The following is a 20901-nucleotide window of genomic DNA, read 5'->3' on the forward strand; positions in this document are numbered from 1 at the left end:
CATATTGCATTTACATTGCTGGAATAAGTGTAAAAGTTATAATCCAGGTAAAACACACTTATTGTAAGACATTCAAATAGCCACACAAGTTCCAGATTCCATTAGTCTTTTTTACACACTTGATTACCACTACAAATCCTCCATATATGCAGAGGCTATAAAAGGACAAGATATGAATACATTTAACTGAGAGCCTACACAGAAAAAAACAAGCTATGTATTCATATCTTGTCCTTTTATAGCCTCTGCATATATGGAGGATTTGCAGCACTAACTCAATTTCTCTGATGTTTGTGTATAGTGATAGACCAGTAGCCTCCTGCAAACACAGGTTTCTTTTGTCAGGGAAAGAAACAGTTAAATGCAAAGTTGCCGAAGTGAAAGTCTGCTGACACAGTAAGGTTTTTCTGCCTTGCTGCCCAGAGAACCTCATCTTGGGGATCCTCAGGAAAGATCTGGGATGTAACTTGGGGCTGTAGTAAGGAAAGAAGTGAACATCTGCTAACATCTGGCCGATCCTATCTAAATCCTCAATTTGGTTTCTTTCAATACTAAATCAGATTATATCATAATTTGTCAGTATATTGTTGTATTATTTTAATGATGTACGCCGCTTTGATTGTCTAACAAAAAGCGGGATATAAATAAAAGTTCTATTTATTTATTTATTATCTTAAATTATGGTGATTTCTCCAGAAATACAAGTACTTAAATGAAGACAGTAACATGTCCGTGCCATCTGAACCAAGCAGCCCTCAGAGCAGTACTCGAAGTCGCTCAAACTCACCAGATGATATTCTTGAACGAGTAGCTGCTGACGTTAAAGAGTATGAACGAGAAAATGTGGACACTTTTGAGGCTTCAGTGAAGGCTAAGCACAACCTTATGACTGTTGAGCAAAATAATGGTAAGAATCAGAAGTATTTCAATGTAATATGATCTAAAAGACTAAATACCAAAAAAGGGGGAAAGAGAACAAGTGTAACATCATGGCAGCTGTGATTTAGAGTTTGTGTCATTTCTACCATACTGGGAAAGCAAATGTTTAGTCACTTATAGAAGCCTAGTTCAGTTATAGTTAATACACTTTTGGACTTGACATGTTGAATCACAAGAAAACAAGTGCACATCACATGCAGCATCCCATGACGGAACACCTTTCAATTCCTTATCACAGAACTGCTTAAAAACTTTGGATGGTTTCCCAGCTCTCTGGGACAGGTTTTGGGGATACGTGAAGACTGCAATGAGAAAGGGGAGATCACTGTCCTCCAACTTTCTCTGAATAGCACTCTATTAAAATTATTTCATTTTTATACCACTTTTTTCCCAGAAAGGGACCCAAGGCAGCTCACAAGATAAAAACATTTTTAAAACTTTATGATAAGAATTTAAAAACAATTAAAATCATCTAGTTAAAACAGAACAAATTTAACATAAAAACACACAACAGTTAAAAACATAAGGCACATGCTGATTTTCTTTTGAAATTCCCTGGTGTGCTCCATTAGCCATAGTATGTTTGCAATGTGGTCCCTAGTGCCGCTTCCTTTCCTGAACCCAGCTTGGACCTCTGGGATTTTTCTCTCAGTGTAAGTTAGAGTCCTATGTTGCAGAATTTTGCTTGTGTGGGATATTAGTGCTATGGTCCTATAATTGCTGCAGTCTTTTGTGTCTCCTTTTTGTGGATGGGAATGTACAGTATATTGATCATTTCCAATCAGCTGGCCATCATTTTGTTTTCCCTGTCTGTTAACATATGTTGGTTAGCAGTAGAGTTGATTCTGTCAGTGTGAATTGCAGCAGTTTGATTTGAATATCATCTGTTCCTGGTGAGTTGTTTTTTGCCCTTTCTCTTGTTACAGCTCCCACATTGCTTTTTAGAACTTGGGGTTCATCTTCATATGGCTCATGAGATGTGTATTCACATGTCTAGACTGCATTAAAAGAGCCAGTATAGAGTAAAGAGCCAGACCAGGATTTGGGAGATCTGGGTTGTAGTGGGCACTCAGACACTCGGTGTTGTTGAGCCAATCTCTTTCAGTCTGACTTACAAAACAAGCTTGTTGTGAGGGTAAAGAAGGGTGGAGGAGAACCATGTCTACAACACTGGAGAAAAGCAAGATAGAAGCTTTCAAGTGATGTTCTTGTGTTGGTGGGGATGATCATACAGTATTATTTTGTTTCTAAAATACAAAAATATTTAATGATAATTAATAGTAAAAAATAATATTCATGGTTATGGGTTTTGCATTTAAAACTCATTAATTGATGTTCGACAAAATGAAAGCCAATGATAGGTCCATAAGGTTAAGAAACAGACTATTCTGTTAATGGTCCAAGCGAGCTCATTCTGGCCTCTTCCAAGCTACTCCGTCACCACTACTTTCTGCCTGTTACCCCAAGATTTAGTCAGCATTCTGTGCTCACTGACCTTGTTCAGCCTATCTGGGCTGTATTTGAGAAATCCTAAATAATATAAATTTCTTCAAACCTGGGGCTCCTGCAAGCCTGCTGCTATCTTGTTCTTGTATGTGAATGACACCGGTTTCGCTACATAAGTACTGATGTCAAAACCATGAAAATGCCATTAGTATATTGGATAATAGCACAATTGGATAATTGTTTTTTCCAATGATTCATACTTTCTCATGATGTGCCCAAAGTACGACAGCTTAAGTTTTGTCATCTTGGCTTCCAGGGAGATTTCTGGCTTGATTTTCTTTAGGACCCATTTCTTTGTCTTTTTGGTTGTCCACAGAATCCTTAGCACTCTTCTCCAGCACTACATCTCAAATGCATTGATTTTCTTGCTATCTTGACTTTCCAGCTCTCACATCCATACATGGTAATAGGGAATACAATGGCTTGTATGATTCTAAGTTTTGTGCTCAGTTGTATATCTTTGCTCGTTGGGAGCTTTTCTCGTTCTTTCATAGGGTCCCTCCCCATTCTCAGTCTTCTTCTGATTTCTTGACTGTAATCCCTGTTCTGATCAATGTTCGATGATATAGGAAGTCTTTTACTATTCCTATGTCCTATGCTACTCAATGTGGTGGTTCCCAGTCTCATGCACGTCCCCGAACCATCAGCTGTCAGTCCTGGAAAGTTTCAATTAAGAAAGAAAGAAAGAAAGAAAGAAAGAAAGAAAGAAAGAGAAACCATTATAGCTAATGGACACCAATACACTGAGAGAGAAAAAAATGCTGATCCCTCACATCAGCTAGTCAGAGAAACACTAGACTAGACACTGTCTCTTCAGAAAGAGCACCCCATTCTAGAAATGTTTTGTTCTACAGTTTAATAAGTAAATTTGCCTGCTGCTGTGCTGGAAACCTTTTGGATGACAGGTAAAACCTTTTTCCAGGCCTTTTAGACTTGTTGATTGTAATTGAATTATTTGGTTCTGCATATGATGTGTTGTGATTATTTTATTTGTGGATTTTAATTGTTTTGCAAGTTTACCTCCAGAGCATTTAAAAACAGAATGACACATTGCAATAATTGTGAAATAATTCATATAAATTATTTCTGTTTTTTTAGGTTCATCTCAGAAGAAAATCACAGCTCCTGACATGTTTACAGAATCGGATGATATGTTTGCTGCATATTTTGATGTAAGTAATTTTATAGCATTGCATTATCAGTGTTTCAGAAATTCTGATCTGTATTGTAAAAACAAATTGGTCAAGAAGTATAGAATTACTTAACACCCACTGACTTAAATATTCATCAAAGTGATTCTTTGATCATTTTTCTTATAATCCTGTTAGCAGATGCATCATAGTTACTGAATAAAAATGAAATGGTCTTGAACAAAAATTCATCGACTTTGCTTAAGAAATTTGCATAGTCTTTGAAGTTCAGGGAATGGTTACTATTGGGCTCTATTGTCCTGTTTCCATTACATAACATCACAATTAATTCACAATTAATAATTTATGTATTCATTTTTTTTAGTAACATTAAATCATTTCTCTTTGCCTTTAAAATATTTACTTTGTAGAACTTTAGATTCAAAAGCAAACACATTACTCAAGAAAATAACTCAAGAACGTGAACACAACACAAAAGCTGAATTTGTTTTGCTTTCCTTCAGAGTGCACGTCTTAGAGCTGCTGGTATTGGAAAAGACTTCAAAGAAAACCCCAATCTCAGGGACAACTGGACAGATGCTGAGGGGTATTATCGTGAGTATGACTGATGGCTGTTACACTTTCTGTATATCACATGCAGAATTTTTTAATTTTTCATTGTGGGAAATTTTATAGAGCCTTGTGTATTGCTAGTATAATATAAGAACTGTACAGTCTTAACACCACTAAGGCCAGTTTTAAATGCAATGTGAGAGGAAATTCTCCTTTTAGTATCCAGTTGCTTGCGATCATGAGTGAGTAGGTGCTGTTGCTCTTATGACCTCCCATAGGAATATGATTTCCAGTCTGTAAACAATATCTTGGTCTACTTAATAATAATAATAATAATAATAATAATAATAATAATAATAATAATAATAAATTATTTATTTATAGCCCACCCAATCACTAGGAATCTGGGTGGGTTATAACAGTAAAAATGCATTAGAAATACAATAAAATACTAATTTATCCTTTCCCAACCCCCTTCCCAATATTAAAACTACAATTAAACAATCAAAGTTTAAAAACAGTAAAATGCTATACAGCATTAGGTTAAAATTAAAAACAATTTGGCAGGCAAAGAGATATACATCACAAAATTGAGATCGTATTGGTAAACATATACAAAGGGAGGAAGCTAGAATTTATTAGCTAGGTTGGGAAGGCCTGCCGGAAGAGATCCGTTTTAACAGCCTTTTTGAAGGCTGTAAGACTGGGGATATGGCGTATCTCTTCCGGCAGGTCGTTCCACAACTTTGACGCAGCAGTAGAAAAGGCCCTTTGAGTGACAAAAGTTAGCCTATGAATTTCCAATCCATTATGGTGGCTCTTACATTTTCTTATCTGAGCTTGGTTACTAAGCAGGACAAGCCATTTCTGTAACTTACTTTTAGCATCCTAGAGTGGGCCTATTCAGATGTTATTTGGATTTGACCTGCCCCCTATTATGTTCTGGGAAGTTCCGTCTTACATGATTGCGTGGAATCTTAGATTTTATGTCCAGACTGAAGGCAGTAGGGCAGAAAAAATAAGGTCGCAGCACTTCTTCCTAGTGACAGCTGAGGTAGAGAGTAATGTTGTTCACATAAACAGTTTTTATATGTTGATAATTGTGAACATAATGAAATAGTATTTAAAGTAAACATAGGCCTGAAACAGACAGGCAGATGGGTGTGGCTCCAGGGGTGTGGTGTTTAAACGACGTGAGCACCTGGAAGCCGCCCTGGGGCCACCTAAGGTGGCACAAAACCCGCCCCCAAAGAAGCATTTTTTCCTGCTCCTTGCCATGGTCCATTTGGGATTGCAGTAGGAGGTACCCTTGAAGTCATGGTGTGTGTTGGCTGCAGCCCCAGGGCGATCAGGCTGGGACTGGCGTCTGGCCACTTCTTCCTGCCCGTCTGTTTCGCTCCATAATGATAAATTAGTTGTGTTCTATCTATGAAATGTCCCTGGACAGAATTCTGCTAAAATGTACAGTACAGTTTAACAAAATGTATTAAATGGTTGCACTCTGTATATAATATATATTCTTCATTCTCACAGGTGTTAACATTGGTGAAGTTCTAGATAAGCGTTATAATGTATATGGTTACACGGGCCAAGGAGTTTTCAGTAATGTGGTGCGAGCCAGAGATATGGCAAGAGCAAACCAAGAAGTGGCTGTCAAAATTATTAGAAACAATGAGCTTATGTAAGTGTGAAATTTTGAAAATCTTTAAATTATAATGAGCTTCATTATGTTGAGATAGGCCCAGTACAGACCGGTGTTTTATGCTGGCCTGGGGCCAAAAGTAGGGCTTGGGAGAGCAGAGCGTCTGCACTCTCCCTAGCCCTACCGCAGGCGCCATCTTGGTGCGCCACCGCTTACATGGGGTGTGCAACAATGACATCTGCACAACGCAGTGCCCAAACAGCACGGCACCTCCTGGATGTCATCATTGCTGGTGGTGGGTTCTTTCTAAGCCTCGTGGAGGCCACAGCATTTGTCTACTGTGGCCTCCATCCAGGGCAGAAAGGGGTGGCGTCTGAGAAGTTATTGAATACAGTGTTATTAGTTATTATCATTATTTAATTCTATTCATAAAGTGCTGTAAATGTGCAGTATATGTATGGCAGAAATATTCCTTTGTGGATTTTCCTATTATTATCTTAACCAGTTTTGTACCTTACTGTCAGTATTTGAAACTTAAGTACAGTTTCATTTCCTGGTCAGAGGTCCATATGGATTGCTACTCTGTTGGAAAAGAGTGGATATTTTAGATATTTTACCACTTTAATTCATCTTAGGCCATTTATTTCTTTTTGTTTGAATAGTTGATCTCCTTTTCCTCATGTCCTTTTTCTAATTTTCCCAACACCTTCCTCCAATTCCTAGTTAAATGTATTCCCTTTCCTTTCTTTCTGTTTCTTGTCCTCTTTCACATATACCCAGCAAGTCCTGGCTAAGTATTTTCGCTTTTCCTCCTTCTTACATCTTCTAGCTACAATCATCCTTTCCCTCTCCATACACCTGCTTCTCTAAGACTTGAAACACATGGGCCAAAAGAAGTGGCTTCCAGCCACTTTGAGGGTGTGGCGTTTAGATGATACACGTCCCCAAGCCACTTCGCCACTACCAAAAGGAATCTGAGGCTGCCACAAAAGGAAATGGGCTTAAATCAACTCCTTGCCAGCATGGCTTGACATCCCACTTTGGGAGCGGGCCATGCTGGAACAGCCAAAGGCTGCTTCTTCCTGACCATTTCAACTTCACCTCCTTTCAAATAAAACCTTGAAACCATGACAGAAGTGTGTTAGATCACAGCATTTTAAACTTGCAAGTCCCATTAAACTCAGTAGGGTTAGTTAATTAATAGGCATGTATAGGTTACGATTGCTCTGTTGGTTTTGGTGCTTTGCTTATCTGTTACTGTTATTGCCATCATTCTTATATCCCTCTTCCAGAAATATTTGATTATTAATGGCATCACCAGGAGTCACCCCCTGTGACATCCCAGGGACCACCCCATGACTTCATTAGGGTCTCTTTCTAGATATGAGGCAAGGATGGGAATTATGTGGTCCACAGTCTGGAATGATCCTCCAGCACCTACCAAAAATTAAGATAAAAAAATAATTGAAACCACGTTCTGAATACACTAAAATGTGTTGAGGCCCTCACCCCTAAGCATCCAGAGTCAAGTGGACTTGACATAGTGTCCCTGTTGGTCATCCATAATGGTAGACACACTGGGAGAATGTGATCCAGTGGACCTCTGGAGGAACTAGAAATCAGGTGGTGCAACCCACAAGGCTCCAGGCCTACCCATTCCTGATCTATGGTTTTGACCCTACAATCTCAGGGCTCAGGAGGCTGTTGATCTGGCAATTTAGGCAAAACACATGAGCAGCCATTCAAGATTTGGACTTTAAGGCTGGCTGTTATGTACTATGTTTGATAAATACAGTATCTCACTAATTCTAAGTACTTAGAAATAATGACCTGTCATTACTGGTTTCAGCAGTTGAATATCTAACTACAAAAATGGTCATGCACTGAGCCTTACATCTTATGTTTAAGTGAAATTGTTTTTTGTAATAATTATTATCACCATGATTCCCTCTCTCTCCTTTCTAATATTTGCAACTGAGCTTGTGGAGAAAAATAAATGGTATAGTGGGCCAAATTACCTGACACATACACAAGAGTTGTGTGTTCTAATAAGTCTGTAAAATTGGACACAGCACTTGTTTTTTAAATACTACAACATACAGTAGTGCATTTAGCGCCTGAAGAAGATGGCATCCATTTTTCAAAATGACAGCAATGCACAATTGCATTGTAAGGGAAAATGAGGGTGAACATATTTGTTGCATATTATATGTGATGTTTAAATATTATACCGGGTAGTATTATCAGGTACCAACAATTTGCTTAGATATTCATTATCCAGGAAAATGTGCATCAAGTCTACACATTAATAAAGCTGAAGATTCAATTCTCTTCATGCCACTTTTTCTCAGCAGTATCTAGCTCCTTGATATTGTTTTGCATTTGTTCAAATTACTTCATTCTTGATTCTAGTTGATTTTCAGTAGAAACAACGTGAAGGCACACAATAATAAATGTAGAGTACATGCATATCTGTAGAAGATTTGTTGATTCTTGTATCAAAATAGAATTTAAACACATAAAACTAAATGAAGGAAAACAGGCTTTGTCTTAGTCCTATTTTATAAACTTTGGAATTGATTTTCTATAACTGTATCTTGTCAAACAAGATTTTATTAATAATAAAAATAGCAGTGTCTTTGTCCAAGCTTGAGCTGATAGTTACAATAAAATGCATCACATTTCATTGCTTCAAACATTCCCCTTCAAAAATAGTTATGTGTTAAAGACGGTCTGCTTTTTTGCATTTGTGTTGGTTATTACAGTCCTCCTTATAAGAAAAAGAGGGAGAAGTCTCTTGCAGGTTTTCTAGTCTTGGAAGAAATGCAGAGGAGATTGTTTTAGAAAGAGAGAATCAATATCCTTCTTTTAATATGCAAAGGCAACCATTTTCCTCTTTCTTTGCTTCAGTTGCATTTTGTGGCACATCAGCAAAAACTAGCTCTGAATTCCATATGATGATTGCTCCCTAAGACGTGTAGTTTGTATTATCTGCCGCCGCCCCCGCCCCCCCAAAAAAATGTCCACAACATGTAAGCATTTAAGTGCTGTTGCAAACAAGAAATGGCTCATTTGGTCCAATTACAGGGATAAGCAGATCATTGTCCCCCTTTTTTAAGAACCAACTCAGATGTACCACCTTCGACTTCGCCCTGTGACTAGACAAGAGTGTTTTCTCTGTACTGTCGCTACTATATAGTCCCATGTCTCTGCATTTTAAGTACTGATTTTCATGTGCTGATTATATTAATGGATTTATTTTCAGGCAAAAAACTGGTTTAAAAGAATTGGAATTTTTGAAGAAGCTTAATGATGCAGATCCTGATGACAAATTTCATTGTCTTCGATTATTCCGCCATTTTTATCACAAGCAGCACCTCTGTCTTGTATTTGAACCACTGAGGTGAGTTCAAAATAGTTATAAGTCCTCTTTCAAATGTGTTTTTCTAAGTCTTTTTGTTAATCCTACTGTCCTTTTTTTTTCTCCTCAGGATAACAAATAGTTCAGGCATAGGTGTTCCTCAGCATGTATTAAGCACATTTAAATAGGGGTATAGTCTTATACAGGCATTCAGATATCTAATGCAGAGAGGGTGTGTGCTCTGGCTTCCATCACCCTCATCTCCTTCTGTTGAACCAGATGATTTGAAAAAAGATTGTTGCTGTATTTGACTGAACATAGTTACAATCCTCAGTATGATAGGGAATCTTGGTTGCACAAGGTTCCTGATGGTACAGAGTTTTCCAGCACCATTTAGCTGAACATGGTTATAGCCTCCCTGTTCAGATTTTTTGGTTGAACACATGGTGACTAAGGGATGGAAGAAATAGGGCCCTTATGTGTTTACTCATGTCTTGAGTAGTGTTTGCTGTTTATCTGTGCAGTCTGGAATGACAGAGAGAGAGAAAAGGAAATAGAAATACTTTTCCATTAGTGCAAGGCACCTCTAAATTCACCTCATTGCTTGTGTTTAATGCTTTTGTCTGACTTTCACCTTTTCTTCTCTCCTTTCTCTGTGTTCTTGTTTTCTCTTCAGCATGAATTTACGTGAGGTATTAAAGAAGTATGGAAAAGATGTTGGTCTCCACATAAAGGCTGTACGATCCTATAGTCAGCAGTTGTTCCTGGCACTTAAACTTCTTAAAAGATGCAATATATTGCATGCTGATATCAAACCGGACAATATTTTAGTAAGTAATATTTAGTGAACGACTGTGTAAAATGTTTTTTGGAGAAAGTGATACTGTACTGTGTATTTATTTTGCTTTGCACTTAAAATTATTTTGCTTTGCCCTAAAAGAATCAATGTGCTTTTAGAATAATAATATAAGAGGTAAAAACAGATTCAAAGTTAGTGTTCTGAACCATAGGCCCAAAACAGGCATAAAAAGCCAGCTTCCACGCGGCTTGGGGGCGTGGCATTTAGATGACACTTGTCCCTAACCCACGCAGAAGTTGTGCTGGGGTTACTCCCAGGCCACCTAAGGCAGCCCAAATCCAGCCACAAAAGGTGCAGATCATTTCCACTCCTTGCCGCAGTTCATTTGGGATCGCAGCAGAGGCTGGCATCAAGACTGTGGTGTGTAGTCATCATGGTCCCGCATCTCTCTGGGCAGGAGTGGCCTCTGACCGCTCCTTCCTGCTTATCTGCTCCGCCCTGTAATGATGTTGTAACTGAAATGTGTGAAAGTAAAGAAGCTTCTTATTGGGATGTGGCTTTATTTATTCTTTTAACTTTGGCATGTCTTTCAAATTATTTTGTAATGTTTAATGTGGAGAATTTGAATTGGCTCTTTTTGGGAGCTATCTTGGATCCCACTCTTGATGAAAGGCTTCTTACAAATGGAATGAATGAAAGAAGGTTGGTTTGTACTTTATGACCATCATGTGACAACCCTTTGAACCTGCTCCTGTTGCAAGATCAGCTGGCACATCATGTTGATTGATCCCATTATCTGAAAAGACTCCATGCTGCCACCATCACACTCTTTCTTTTTTTTTTAAATTATTTTATTAAGCAAACATACAACATTTATACAACAACTCGCATTACATATAACAAATAACAATTCAATCCCCCCACCCCCCATAACCAGCCCTCATCATTCTCATAATCATACCTTCCTTCTTCCTTCCATACCTTCAATCATTCGACAAATCACACCATCACACTCTTTCTGAAAACTTCCACATAACATATAAATAGACTCTGCAAAAATTAATTTGGTAGTTTTCTATTAATGTTTAATTCTAATTATCTTATTCATACATTTGCAGAAAGAATTAGGGTCAGCGCATGGGTAGTGTGATTCACTAAAAAAAAACCTCATTCTCTTCATCTGGACAGCAACAGTAAGCATAGATTATAGAAGCTGAGCAACAAATTCTCCACCAAAATTAAGAGAGATTATTGTTGACAGCTACTTGAAACTGATCAGAAGCTTGTAGAAGACTGGGTAATACTGCTCTGAATGCAAGTTCAGACTTGGTCACTGTCCATAATAGAGGGGAAAGCACAAATTCCATTCTTTCTCAGTAGACGTCAGTTTTTCTGTAGGCTTGTTCTTAAAAGAGTGCCTTGGGCTAATATTGGAAATACTTTCAGAAACCTGTCTTGTCTTTCTGTTTTTGCAGACAGTGTTTTTGGTATTTACAATTTAACAAGATGCTTAGAGTATAGGAAGAGCCCTGATGGATTTGACCAGGGGTTGTCCAGCCTTGCATCCCCTTTTGTTACAGTGGCTCAGTGCTTCCACAACTTGTAGCAGGACATGAATGCAACAACCTTACCTTCCATTTGTTCCTAGTATCCTGATCAAAACTCTGCAAAGGTTTTTTTTTTTAATTTCATTTTTGAGGTGGGGGGTATAACTAACAAAATCCCCCTGCTAATGACCGTGACCATGAGCTCTGATTCTGATGCACTTCGCTTCCAAACAATGTGGTCCCCAAACATACTGAAGATAAATACATAAAATAAAAAATAAAAATAAATAAATACTACTTAGGGCATTCATATATGCTGAACTTCTAAAATATTGGTGATTCATGTGCACTCGGTAGCAGTGCAGCTTGTTACTTTTGCTCAGAAGGTTTAAGTACATTTCCCCCCTTTTCTAGGTGAATGAGTCTAAAACCATTTTAAAACTTTGTGACTTTGGATCGGCGTCACATGTTGCTGATAATGACATTACACCATATCTTGTCAGTCGATTTTATCGTGCTCCTGAAATTAGTAAGTCTGTTTTGAGATACTTAAGTATTGCAATTTATGTTGATTTAACTTACATGTGTATGAAAAACAGGATGTGTGGAATTCTACACTGGGTAATTTTTTTATTATATAGTTAAACTTTTATTGCTGAATAAAAAATGCTTTTATATCCTTAATGTAATTGATCAGATACTTAGAAATGGCTGCTTGAAGTATTATTTATTTTTTGGAGTATGAATGAGATGCCAAATAATTCTTCTTCTGTCTAACTTCTAATCCTGTTTTCATCCATCATCTGACACAAATGATGTGAGAAAAACTTAGAATGATGTAGATTATTGGAAGATTCCAAAATTGCTAATAGATTGCTAAGAGAAGTGAAAAAAACCTGTAGCTTAGTATATCCACCTTTTCCTGAATTGAGTGACGCAAGATAAATTGTTCATTCTCTTCCCTTTGTGGTTCCCTGATGTGAATGACCTTATTTTTATCTAATTTTTTTTGGTATGATTAACTCTAAAACTGTTCTCCTTCAGTTATAGGCAAAATCTATGACTACGGTATAGATATGTGGTCTGTAGGCTGTACCTTATATGAACTTTACACAGGAAAAATTTTGTTTCCTGGGAAAACCAATAACCATATGTTGAAACTTGCAATGGACCTCAAAGGAAAGATGCCAAACAAGGTAAAGCAGAAGAGTGCTTACAAAAATATACCAATTTCTCCAATTTGTCCTGATGTTGTAGGAATTCTTTGCCTGATTTAGATAGTAACCTTCCTTGTCCACGCTTCCTCCCTATGTTCCTCTCCTTCGTGCAACTGATTTCCACACTGAACCTTGCTAAATTAAACTACAGTTCCCCATCATACCCAAAAATGGGAATTTTGATTGGATACCAGTTTACCAACCATCATCTTAAATTGGAATGTGATATAAATTTCTGGTTGGTAATTGGCATTTAATCATAGTTCTGTATTTGAATGTAACTAGAAATGGTAGTTTAATCAAAATCAGTGCTAAAACCAGCATATTGAGGAACAGAGTGAAGACATGACACTTGCTCCTGATTTCTTTAAATTGTTGTTTAGCAATCAGGGTATGAGACATCTTAAAGGAAATTAGTATGTCTCTCAGACATAAAATCTGTTAATTACATTGAAACATCCTGTGAGTAGTCTCACGGTATAGCCACATTTCAGAAATAAAGCCACTTTATTGACACTGCTTTAACTGCCATGACTCTATTCTCTGGAATCCTGGGATTTGTAGTTTGGTGAGGTACCAAGCTCTCTGACAGAATATTTCACCAAACTACAAATCCCAAGAGTACAGGATACAGTCAGACGGTTTAAAGTGGTGCCAAACTGCTTTATTTCTGCAGCGTGGAAACCAGGTCAGTGGGCTGAATCCAGACTTGAGCTCTGCAAGATTCTGCTGACTAAACAAAAGGGAGCAAGGAAGCAGTTTTCACGGGTTCTCCCTCACTTTTGCAACCTGTTCCAGAGGATTGGGATGAACCATCCAGGAGATCATGAGACAAGGCACTATGAGCCGAAAGGGGAGGGAGAATGGGCAAAAATGGCTTGAGCCCCTTGCACCAGCAGGATACCTCCAGTCGATCAGTTTTCAACCACCAACAGAACATGTTCAGATCCAACCCAGTACCTTTTCTTTAAAAAAAGAAAATGAGACCTCGTTTTTTAATTTTCTTTCCCTTTTTCCTGCATCATTGAAACAAATCTCCTTTTGGGGAATTGCTACTTTCAGGATATGTAAATTTGAATATTTAGAGATTTTTAATGTGCAACTTTTCTCCCCCCAGATGATTCGAAAAGGGGTATTCAAAGATCAACACTTCGATCAAAATCTTAATTTCATGTACATAGAGGTAGATAAAGTAACGGAAAGGGTAAGTCTGAACTGTACTATTGTAATGCTTCATTTGGAAGTCTCCAATATCATTTTTATAGCTTTAAATTAAAATTGTTACTGAAGATGATGGAAACCAGAAGACATGAACAAAGGTTTCTGTTTTATAAAAGATATGAAAAACATTCTTCATCTAGTTATGTCTAGTTAATTTTTTTTTTGCAGTATTGACACAGACAAAGCTTGTGAGAGATCAGTAGTTCTTTGAACATTCTTGTTATTTTCATGTGGCATACTCCATTCTAGAGCCAAATGACATGTCTGTTCTATATTTTATGAAATACTGCTATTAATTGTAATGCCTGTTTTTATTTCATACTGGCTGTATTGTTGCTGTCTCTGAAAGTAAATGCTGAACGACTTTTTTTTAGGAAAAAGTCACTGTCATGAGCACCATAAATCCAACAAAGGACCTGCTAGCAGATTTAATTGGGTGCCAGCGCCTTCCTGAAGATCAGCGCAAAAAGGTTCACCAACTGAAGGACTTGTTGGACCAGATCCTCATGTTAGATCCTGCTAAGCGGATTAGTATCAACCAGGCACTGCAGCATGCCTTCATCCAGGAGAAAATTTAAATCCAGTGAAGATATTTAAAGGGTTTGAATAGTTAATATACAAAGACTGATGAAATTTCACAGAAGTTGATAAGTGTACATATAACATATAAATAAGTTCCTGCAAATTTGAGGAAGAATGATATATTTGAATTAAAACGAAGGCGGATATTTCTTTTAGAAATGTTAGAGTAAATCTGTCTCTTATGTGAAGATCTTTTCACTGTAGAACTGTTTTAATTGCCATGACTGCACAGAAGTACAATGCTAATGTATATGGTTGCAGTTCTATAATATTATATATATATAAATATAAATACATTCACATACACACAAATACAGACACACATGAACACTTGTCTTTCTCTCTCTCTCTCTCAAAATATATAAACAAAGCAACTGTTAGAAAATGTCAGTAAGACCGGGTGGTTGATTATGGTTTTTAGCAGAATTGGCTTCATTTTTGTCTCTGAAAAATGGCCAGCATAAATGCTGTTTATATTACATTTTCCTAGGTGTGTGCGTGCAGGCCACAGCAGCATGCCCTTGGTGTAGTCAGTGCCGAAGGGAGTCTGTTCCTTCTTGAGCCTGCCCGCAGGGATGGTCTCCTCTTTTAAAGCAGGTTGCGTACAACTTTCAGTACACTGAAGGTAAGCTAAACCATCAACATCACTGGTGTTTAAGATGTTAATTGTACTGGGACAACTGACAAATGAGGGCCAATAGCTTTGTAGCAGAATTCCCTGCATGTTTTAGAAATGATCTTGTTTTTGTTTTCTGGCATTACAACTGTGGCATAATCCAATTTCTGTTTGATCATCACATTCAAAGAAAAAAAATGGGGGAGTGTGCACTTGATGGAGAGAGCGCCTTCAGTGTACTGTTTATTACTTTCATTTGTTTAAAAAAAATCAACTTGCTATATAGACTTTATACCTTTTGTTAAAGACAGTTCACTATGGCAAGAAACCAAGATTTGAGAGAAGTTCATTTACTAACAAATGCTCAGCTCTGATTCTAAAAGAACCTTACTTTCTCATGGCCAGATAGAAAGCACCGTAATTCAATTTTTAGCTATTTGTATGTCATTTAAAAGTGTACTGCTTTATGCTGCAGGTGTTTTTCATTTGTTCATTGTTTTCATTCTTTGTGATCATGTTGTCTTTCAATACAGGCATAAACCTTCCACTCTTGAACAAAGCAGCTGCTTTTTAAAAGCGGTAATTGCTTCTTTACCTTTTATTTCTTTTGTAAATGAAACTTTCTTTAAGAAATGTGACTTTAAAGTGTTGTCTCTTGCATAAAACAGTTGACATTCACTTATTGTAAAGTGAAGATTGTTTTCCTGCATGTAAAGTGGACCATGCAGATTTCTGTATGTTTTCAGTATGCATCATTAGATAATAAAGTCTTTTGTGAACAAGGCATTGGTAGCCATTTTTAAAATGTTTTTGTTTCCAGTGTTGCTGACTCAGGTATCTATAAGAAGAACTTTCATTTTTGATAGCCCATTAATTATAGCAGTTACTAAAAAAATGTGATCCTTTAAAAAATATACTAGACTCTTAATTATCAGCTTTTCACTATAAATACTTTCCCCACCCCGAGCATCCTACAGATACTATCTGCTTTCATTATAATTAAATGTATTCCTGTGCGTTACTGAATTGGAAACAGGTTTTAACTAATGTTTGTGCTGTTTTTCTTACTTTTCCTTTTTGATGGTGCTGAGAGAGACAAAGGAAGGCAAGTCACAGGCCACTCAACGCCTACTCCAAGGGGTCTGGTTTGCTGAGACACCAACTTCACCTTCCTAACAAGGTTATTTCTGACAGCATGTGTAGATAAACATTTAGCAACCAGTTAAACAATAGTTCGTTGTTCATCATGAGGATACTCAACTAAGTCAATTAATGTTTGCCAGTCCAATTCTTGTATAATAAGCAATTCACATAGCATCATATTCTTACATACAAAGTAATTCAAAAAGAATGGTGTGAAAGTAAAGCTGATCTCATTCGATTTTGCACCATTCTTTTTGAATCAGCCTGTATATATTTCATATATGCTGAACAGCTCTATGAAAGCAATCTAGATTTAAATGTTCTGTATTAAGTTTTTAAACAGGATTTTTGAAAGCTTACCTGGCACATAGTCACATCCAGTGTGCACATATAGTATAGACCATCATGCTGCTTGCCAGTGGAGTACTCTCCATGAATTGCTCCCCACCATGCTGAAGTAATGAAGTAACAAGGTGGCAAATGATATCACTTGCCTATTGTGAGCCTCTGCCCTGACTCCTCTCCAGCTTAATTTGATTTGAAAAGTAGTAACTGTATTTTTTCCTGTCAACTTACTTAAAATATTTCTTGTTCGTGCAGGAGACAGAATGCAGCTTTCACTGTCACTGAAATGAAGACGTAGATTACTTGATAGTTATTTGCACACAAAGTAATGTGGCGCACTGCTTTGGCAACACTTCCAGACTATCTTGCACATCTGGTGGCAGTCTGACACAGATGTCATAAAATTTTATTTTTTCCACAATTGTTCCATGTCCCAGTTTACAAATTTTGAAAAGAGTTGGTCATATCAACTCCAGTAGCAACTACAGTCAACCTTATGGCTACAGAATTTTTTTAATTTTCTCACAAAAAACAAAGTTGCTTGTTTACTTATTCTTTGTGTTATAGGTGCCGCTCAAATGAAGATGATGGCAACCAGAGGACATGAACAAAGGTTTCTGTTCTATAAAAGATATGAAAAACATTCTTCATCTAGTTATGTCTGTTCACAGCACACAAATATAGGTTTCATTTACACTTTTTTGCCTTGCTGGCAGTTCTTAGCATAGTACTGTTGTGGTGTTTCTATGTAAAATGTGTCTGTTTCATTTCTGGGTGATGTGATTTTGTTGTGATAAAATTGAGATAGGCATGGTTTAATATTTTTAAACATTTTATTACGCCTTCTAATTTACGTAAAAGGCAACCGCACTTGGGCAAAATATGCTGATGGAATCACTGATGTACTGCTTAAAAGCAGATAGATAGCAAAAGGCAATATTTATTAATCTGAGAGCATCGTATTCTGTATGCTCTGGCTGCAAAAATGTTGGTATTGTTCGGATGAGTCAGATGCTAAGATGCAGGCAGAGATTATTCTGATCTTTGCACTGAAGCTCTAGATGTGTGTGAACTAGTTCTGTATAACCCATCCCAAATCCTTTCCTGGTAATCCTGTTTAGACTTCAGTGTTGTGGCTTTCAGAAGGAAATCAAGCTAAACTTAACATCCCAAAATGAAGATATGATTACATGCAGGTCTGTCAAATCAAGAAAAATCCTATTTTTTTCAGTTATGTAGAAGATTAGGAACACATGAGTATGGCTTTCTACTTCTGTTTGTCATTGTTTTGTGCTGCAGTATAGGTTAACATGACAAAAAAGAATATTTGGGAATGATTTTAGTGAATCTGAAACAGAATATTTGTCTTTGCTAATGACTTGTTTCCCTTCCTGTATAGGGTAAGTGGCAGAAAACCCCTATGAAACATTTGCATGGCTTGAAGTGTGCTCAAGAAGCAGATCAGTCTGTGAAAACACAGAATGCTGATACCTTTGACTCTGAAACTGGCAAGCTGTTACGTAAATGTGTGGACCAGTATCATGCAATAGTTGGCTTTAATATATCAGCTTTTACTATTTAATTTTTAAAATGTTAAAAATGTTTTGATGAATATTCTTTTTGTACTTGTTTACACTGAATTGTATTAAATGTTAGATAACAGAGCAGTAGTAAATTCCTATATTGTGTTTCAAGTATTATAATGCTCAGTTACCATGGATTGCTCATTGATTTAGTAGACTGGCTCAAAGGGAGACCACCACAACAGAGTTAGCATTGCTCTGCATTCTAATTTCTCCCATGAAAGAGCACTTACCCTCAGTTGAGGGAACTGTTGCATACATGCTGCATTTTTCCTTCCTTCCTGAAAGCTGTGTTAATGTACAGTCTTTGCAATGTACTCAATCAGAATTGGGGACAGCCTCTCCCCAGATGCTACCCTCATAAATTGCAGCAGAGAAGAATCCCTGCTGTTGTTCAGTGATCAAAAACAACAGGAATTCCTCTGGAAAAAGGGCAGTGAAGCTAAACCATCTGTTTTCAGCTGCTACTTGCAGTTGCCAGCTGAGTCCCAGAGCTCAGCTGGTGCCTGCCATATTATGCCTTTCTCATTGCTGGGAACGCAGTGATGTCATCTGACCAGTGGAGGTCTGCAAGAAAGGATCCAGCCCAAATGTGATTCCCCACTCTAGGTCTAAGAAAATATCAATGTCTGAAAATATATAAGTTGTTAAATGCAGTGATGTCACCTGACCAGTGGAGGTCTGCAAGAGAGGATCCAGCCCCAGTCCAAACGTGATTCCCCACTCTAGGTCTAAGAAAATGTCCGTGTCTGAAAATAGGTGCTATATTAAATGCAGTCTTGTGGGAGCATCTGTACCTATTTAAAACAAGTACATTTTAGGACAGGTTGAGCTGTCATCTCAGCAGTAATGCATATTGTCACAATCTTCCATTAGTAAAGCTGTCTTTCTACTTCTGTTTTTCTTTATAATAATTATCAAGCTTTTCCCATGAAGTAAGTGAAGTTTATGTAAGTATTGACTCATTCATACTAGAATTTACTAATGATATGAAAGTCCTACATATCACTATCCTATATAGCCTAGAAGGAGTTGGAGATACTGTCTTAAAAACACAACTGTATTGCAAGATTATATAAATATATTTTTTAAAAAACTCCTTTAGACACAGACTCAACAAGAAAATAATTTCAGATACGTACCCCTGTGTGGATACCTCCCAGTTGAAGATAAAGCTTAGTGTGTCTGATAGTGGACTGTAATCCACAGGAACCCATGCCACACAAAAACAATTGTTAGTTTTGTTTTGTTCTTTTTTTATTTTTAAAGGCAGCCTTCAGCACTGCTGGTGGCATCAGGTGAGGGTAGGTGACTATAATGCTAACCTGCACATCTGCTTGGGCAGTTGTGGGAGTTGTAGTCAGCTGGAGGGGGACCAGGTTGAGGAAAGCTCTTTGTTCTAAGTGATTTTTTATTCTGCTCATCAAAAGAAGCAAAATATAGATAAAATATATTTTAAAAGGCTGTGGAAATATCCAAATGCATTCAGAGGTTTAGAATTGCTCCTGTATGGTGTTAGTGTTTCATCATCCTAAAGAAGTTAGATACTTGGCTCAGTAAAAGTCACTTAATGTGGAAGTACATAAACTTTTCTTTGCTGTAAACTCTTCACACAAAGAACATGTAACAAAAGTTGACCTTCAATGATCAGTGCTCTTTAACACAAACATCATCCTTCTTTTGTGCTATTGATCTCATTGTCTGTTATAAATATTACTGTGTTTTGTGAAATAAATGCCCAGTGATCGTTTAAAGCCTTATGTGTTTTGTGTTTTTGCCATACTTGGTATGAATCCCTTTTATTTATCCTTACTTCATGATGTTCTGAGACAGGTTTTATGGAAAAGAGGTGTTTTTGATTTGATCTTTTAATTCATTTGTTTGGAAATGCATATATTTGCACGTGTATATTTTTAACTTGGTGAAATCCAGTGCTCTCTTGTTGTGGTGTGCCTACAAGTTGTTTCTGACTTCTAGTGATCCTAAGGCAAACCAAGCACATTTTTTCTTGGAAAAGATTTGTTCAGAGAGGGCTTGCCTTTGCTTTCCTCTGAAGCTGAGAGTGTGTGACTTGTCCAAGGTCACCCAGTGGGTTTCCATTGCTGAGTGGATATTCAAATCCTGTTCTCCAGAGTCCTAGTCCATTGCCCAAACTGCTACACCACACTGGCTCAGTGTTCCCCCTACATAAACAAGACTTGGCCCTTCACTGTGTTGAAATGAATAAGCAAATTCCAAGTCCTTTAAAAATTAAGTCCTCTTCAAAGTAAACAGTAACACTTAACATCAAAGCCTTCTCATTTCCTTCTGTAAAAAGGAGTGCCATGCTGTGAATAACTTTGTATGTAATAAATTTAACAACGGGTATAGATCAGATTTAGTTGCAACTAGACTAAACCCATTGAATCAATAGAAAATTGGGATTATGTAATTGGGCATGCTTTAGGATTCAGGTCAAGATACAGTAGGCCATCAGAATCCACTGGTGTTTGGTTCCAGGATCCACCATGGATACCAAAATCCATGGATGTTAAAATCTCAGTATATACAGTGGTGTAAAATGGTGTATTATATACGATGACAAAATCAAGGTTTCCTTTTTTGAATTTTTTTCTTTTAATATTTTCAAATTGTGGATGGTTGAAGCCATGGATGCAGAATCCGTGGATATGGAGGGCTGATTTGATTCAGGTAGAG

The 20901-nt window shown here is 37.3% G+C and overlaps 1 protein-coding gene across 4 annotated transcripts in view; it reads left to right on the forward strand.

Annotated features, from left to right (window-relative positions):
* The window catches only part of PRP4K (pre-mRNA processing factor kinase PRP4K), a 28896-nt gene extending 8938 nt beyond the window's left edge, over positions 1 to 19958 (forward strand). Inside the window, exons 6-20 of one of the 4 annotated variants that reach the window (XR_016280558.1) lie at positions 697 to 907; positions 3544 to 3617; positions 4100 to 4190; positions 5682 to 5829; positions 9056 to 9193; positions 9828 to 9981; positions 11912 to 12026; positions 12542 to 12693; positions 13832 to 13918; positions 14310 to 14405; positions 15008 to 15142; positions 15667 to 15712; positions 16229 to 16313; positions 17189 to 17234; positions 18021 to 19958. Coding sequence is in view for 1 of the 4 variants with exons in the window: in XM_089516654.1 (XP_089372780.1) it covers positions 697 to 907; positions 3544 to 3617; positions 4100 to 4190; positions 5682 to 5829; positions 9056 to 9193; positions 9828 to 9981; positions 11912 to 12026; positions 12542 to 12693; positions 13832 to 13918; positions 14310 to 14513 (1374 nt within the window). In the remaining 3 variants the exon portion in view is untranslated. Of the gene's footprint in view, positions 1 to 696; positions 908 to 3543; positions 3618 to 4099; positions 4191 to 5681; positions 5830 to 9055; positions 9194 to 9827; positions 9982 to 11911; positions 12027 to 12541; positions 12694 to 13831; positions 13919 to 14309; positions 17306 to 18020 lie in introns of those variants that run through there. The other 3 variants (XR_016280557.1, XR_016280556.1, XM_089516654.1) reach the window with 3 other exon arrangements.
* The last annotated feature ends 943 nt before the right edge of the window (positions 19959 to 20901 follow it).

The sequence above is a fragment of the Sceloporus occidentalis genome, unplaced genomic scaffold (genome assembly GCF_023333645.1).
Source record: "Sceloporus occidentalis isolate IW3139 unplaced genomic scaffold, rSceOcc1.0.p SCAF_3, whole genome shotgun sequence".
Lineage (NCBI taxonomy): Eukaryota > Metazoa > Chordata > Lepidosauria > Squamata > Phrynosomatidae > Sceloporus > Sceloporus occidentalis.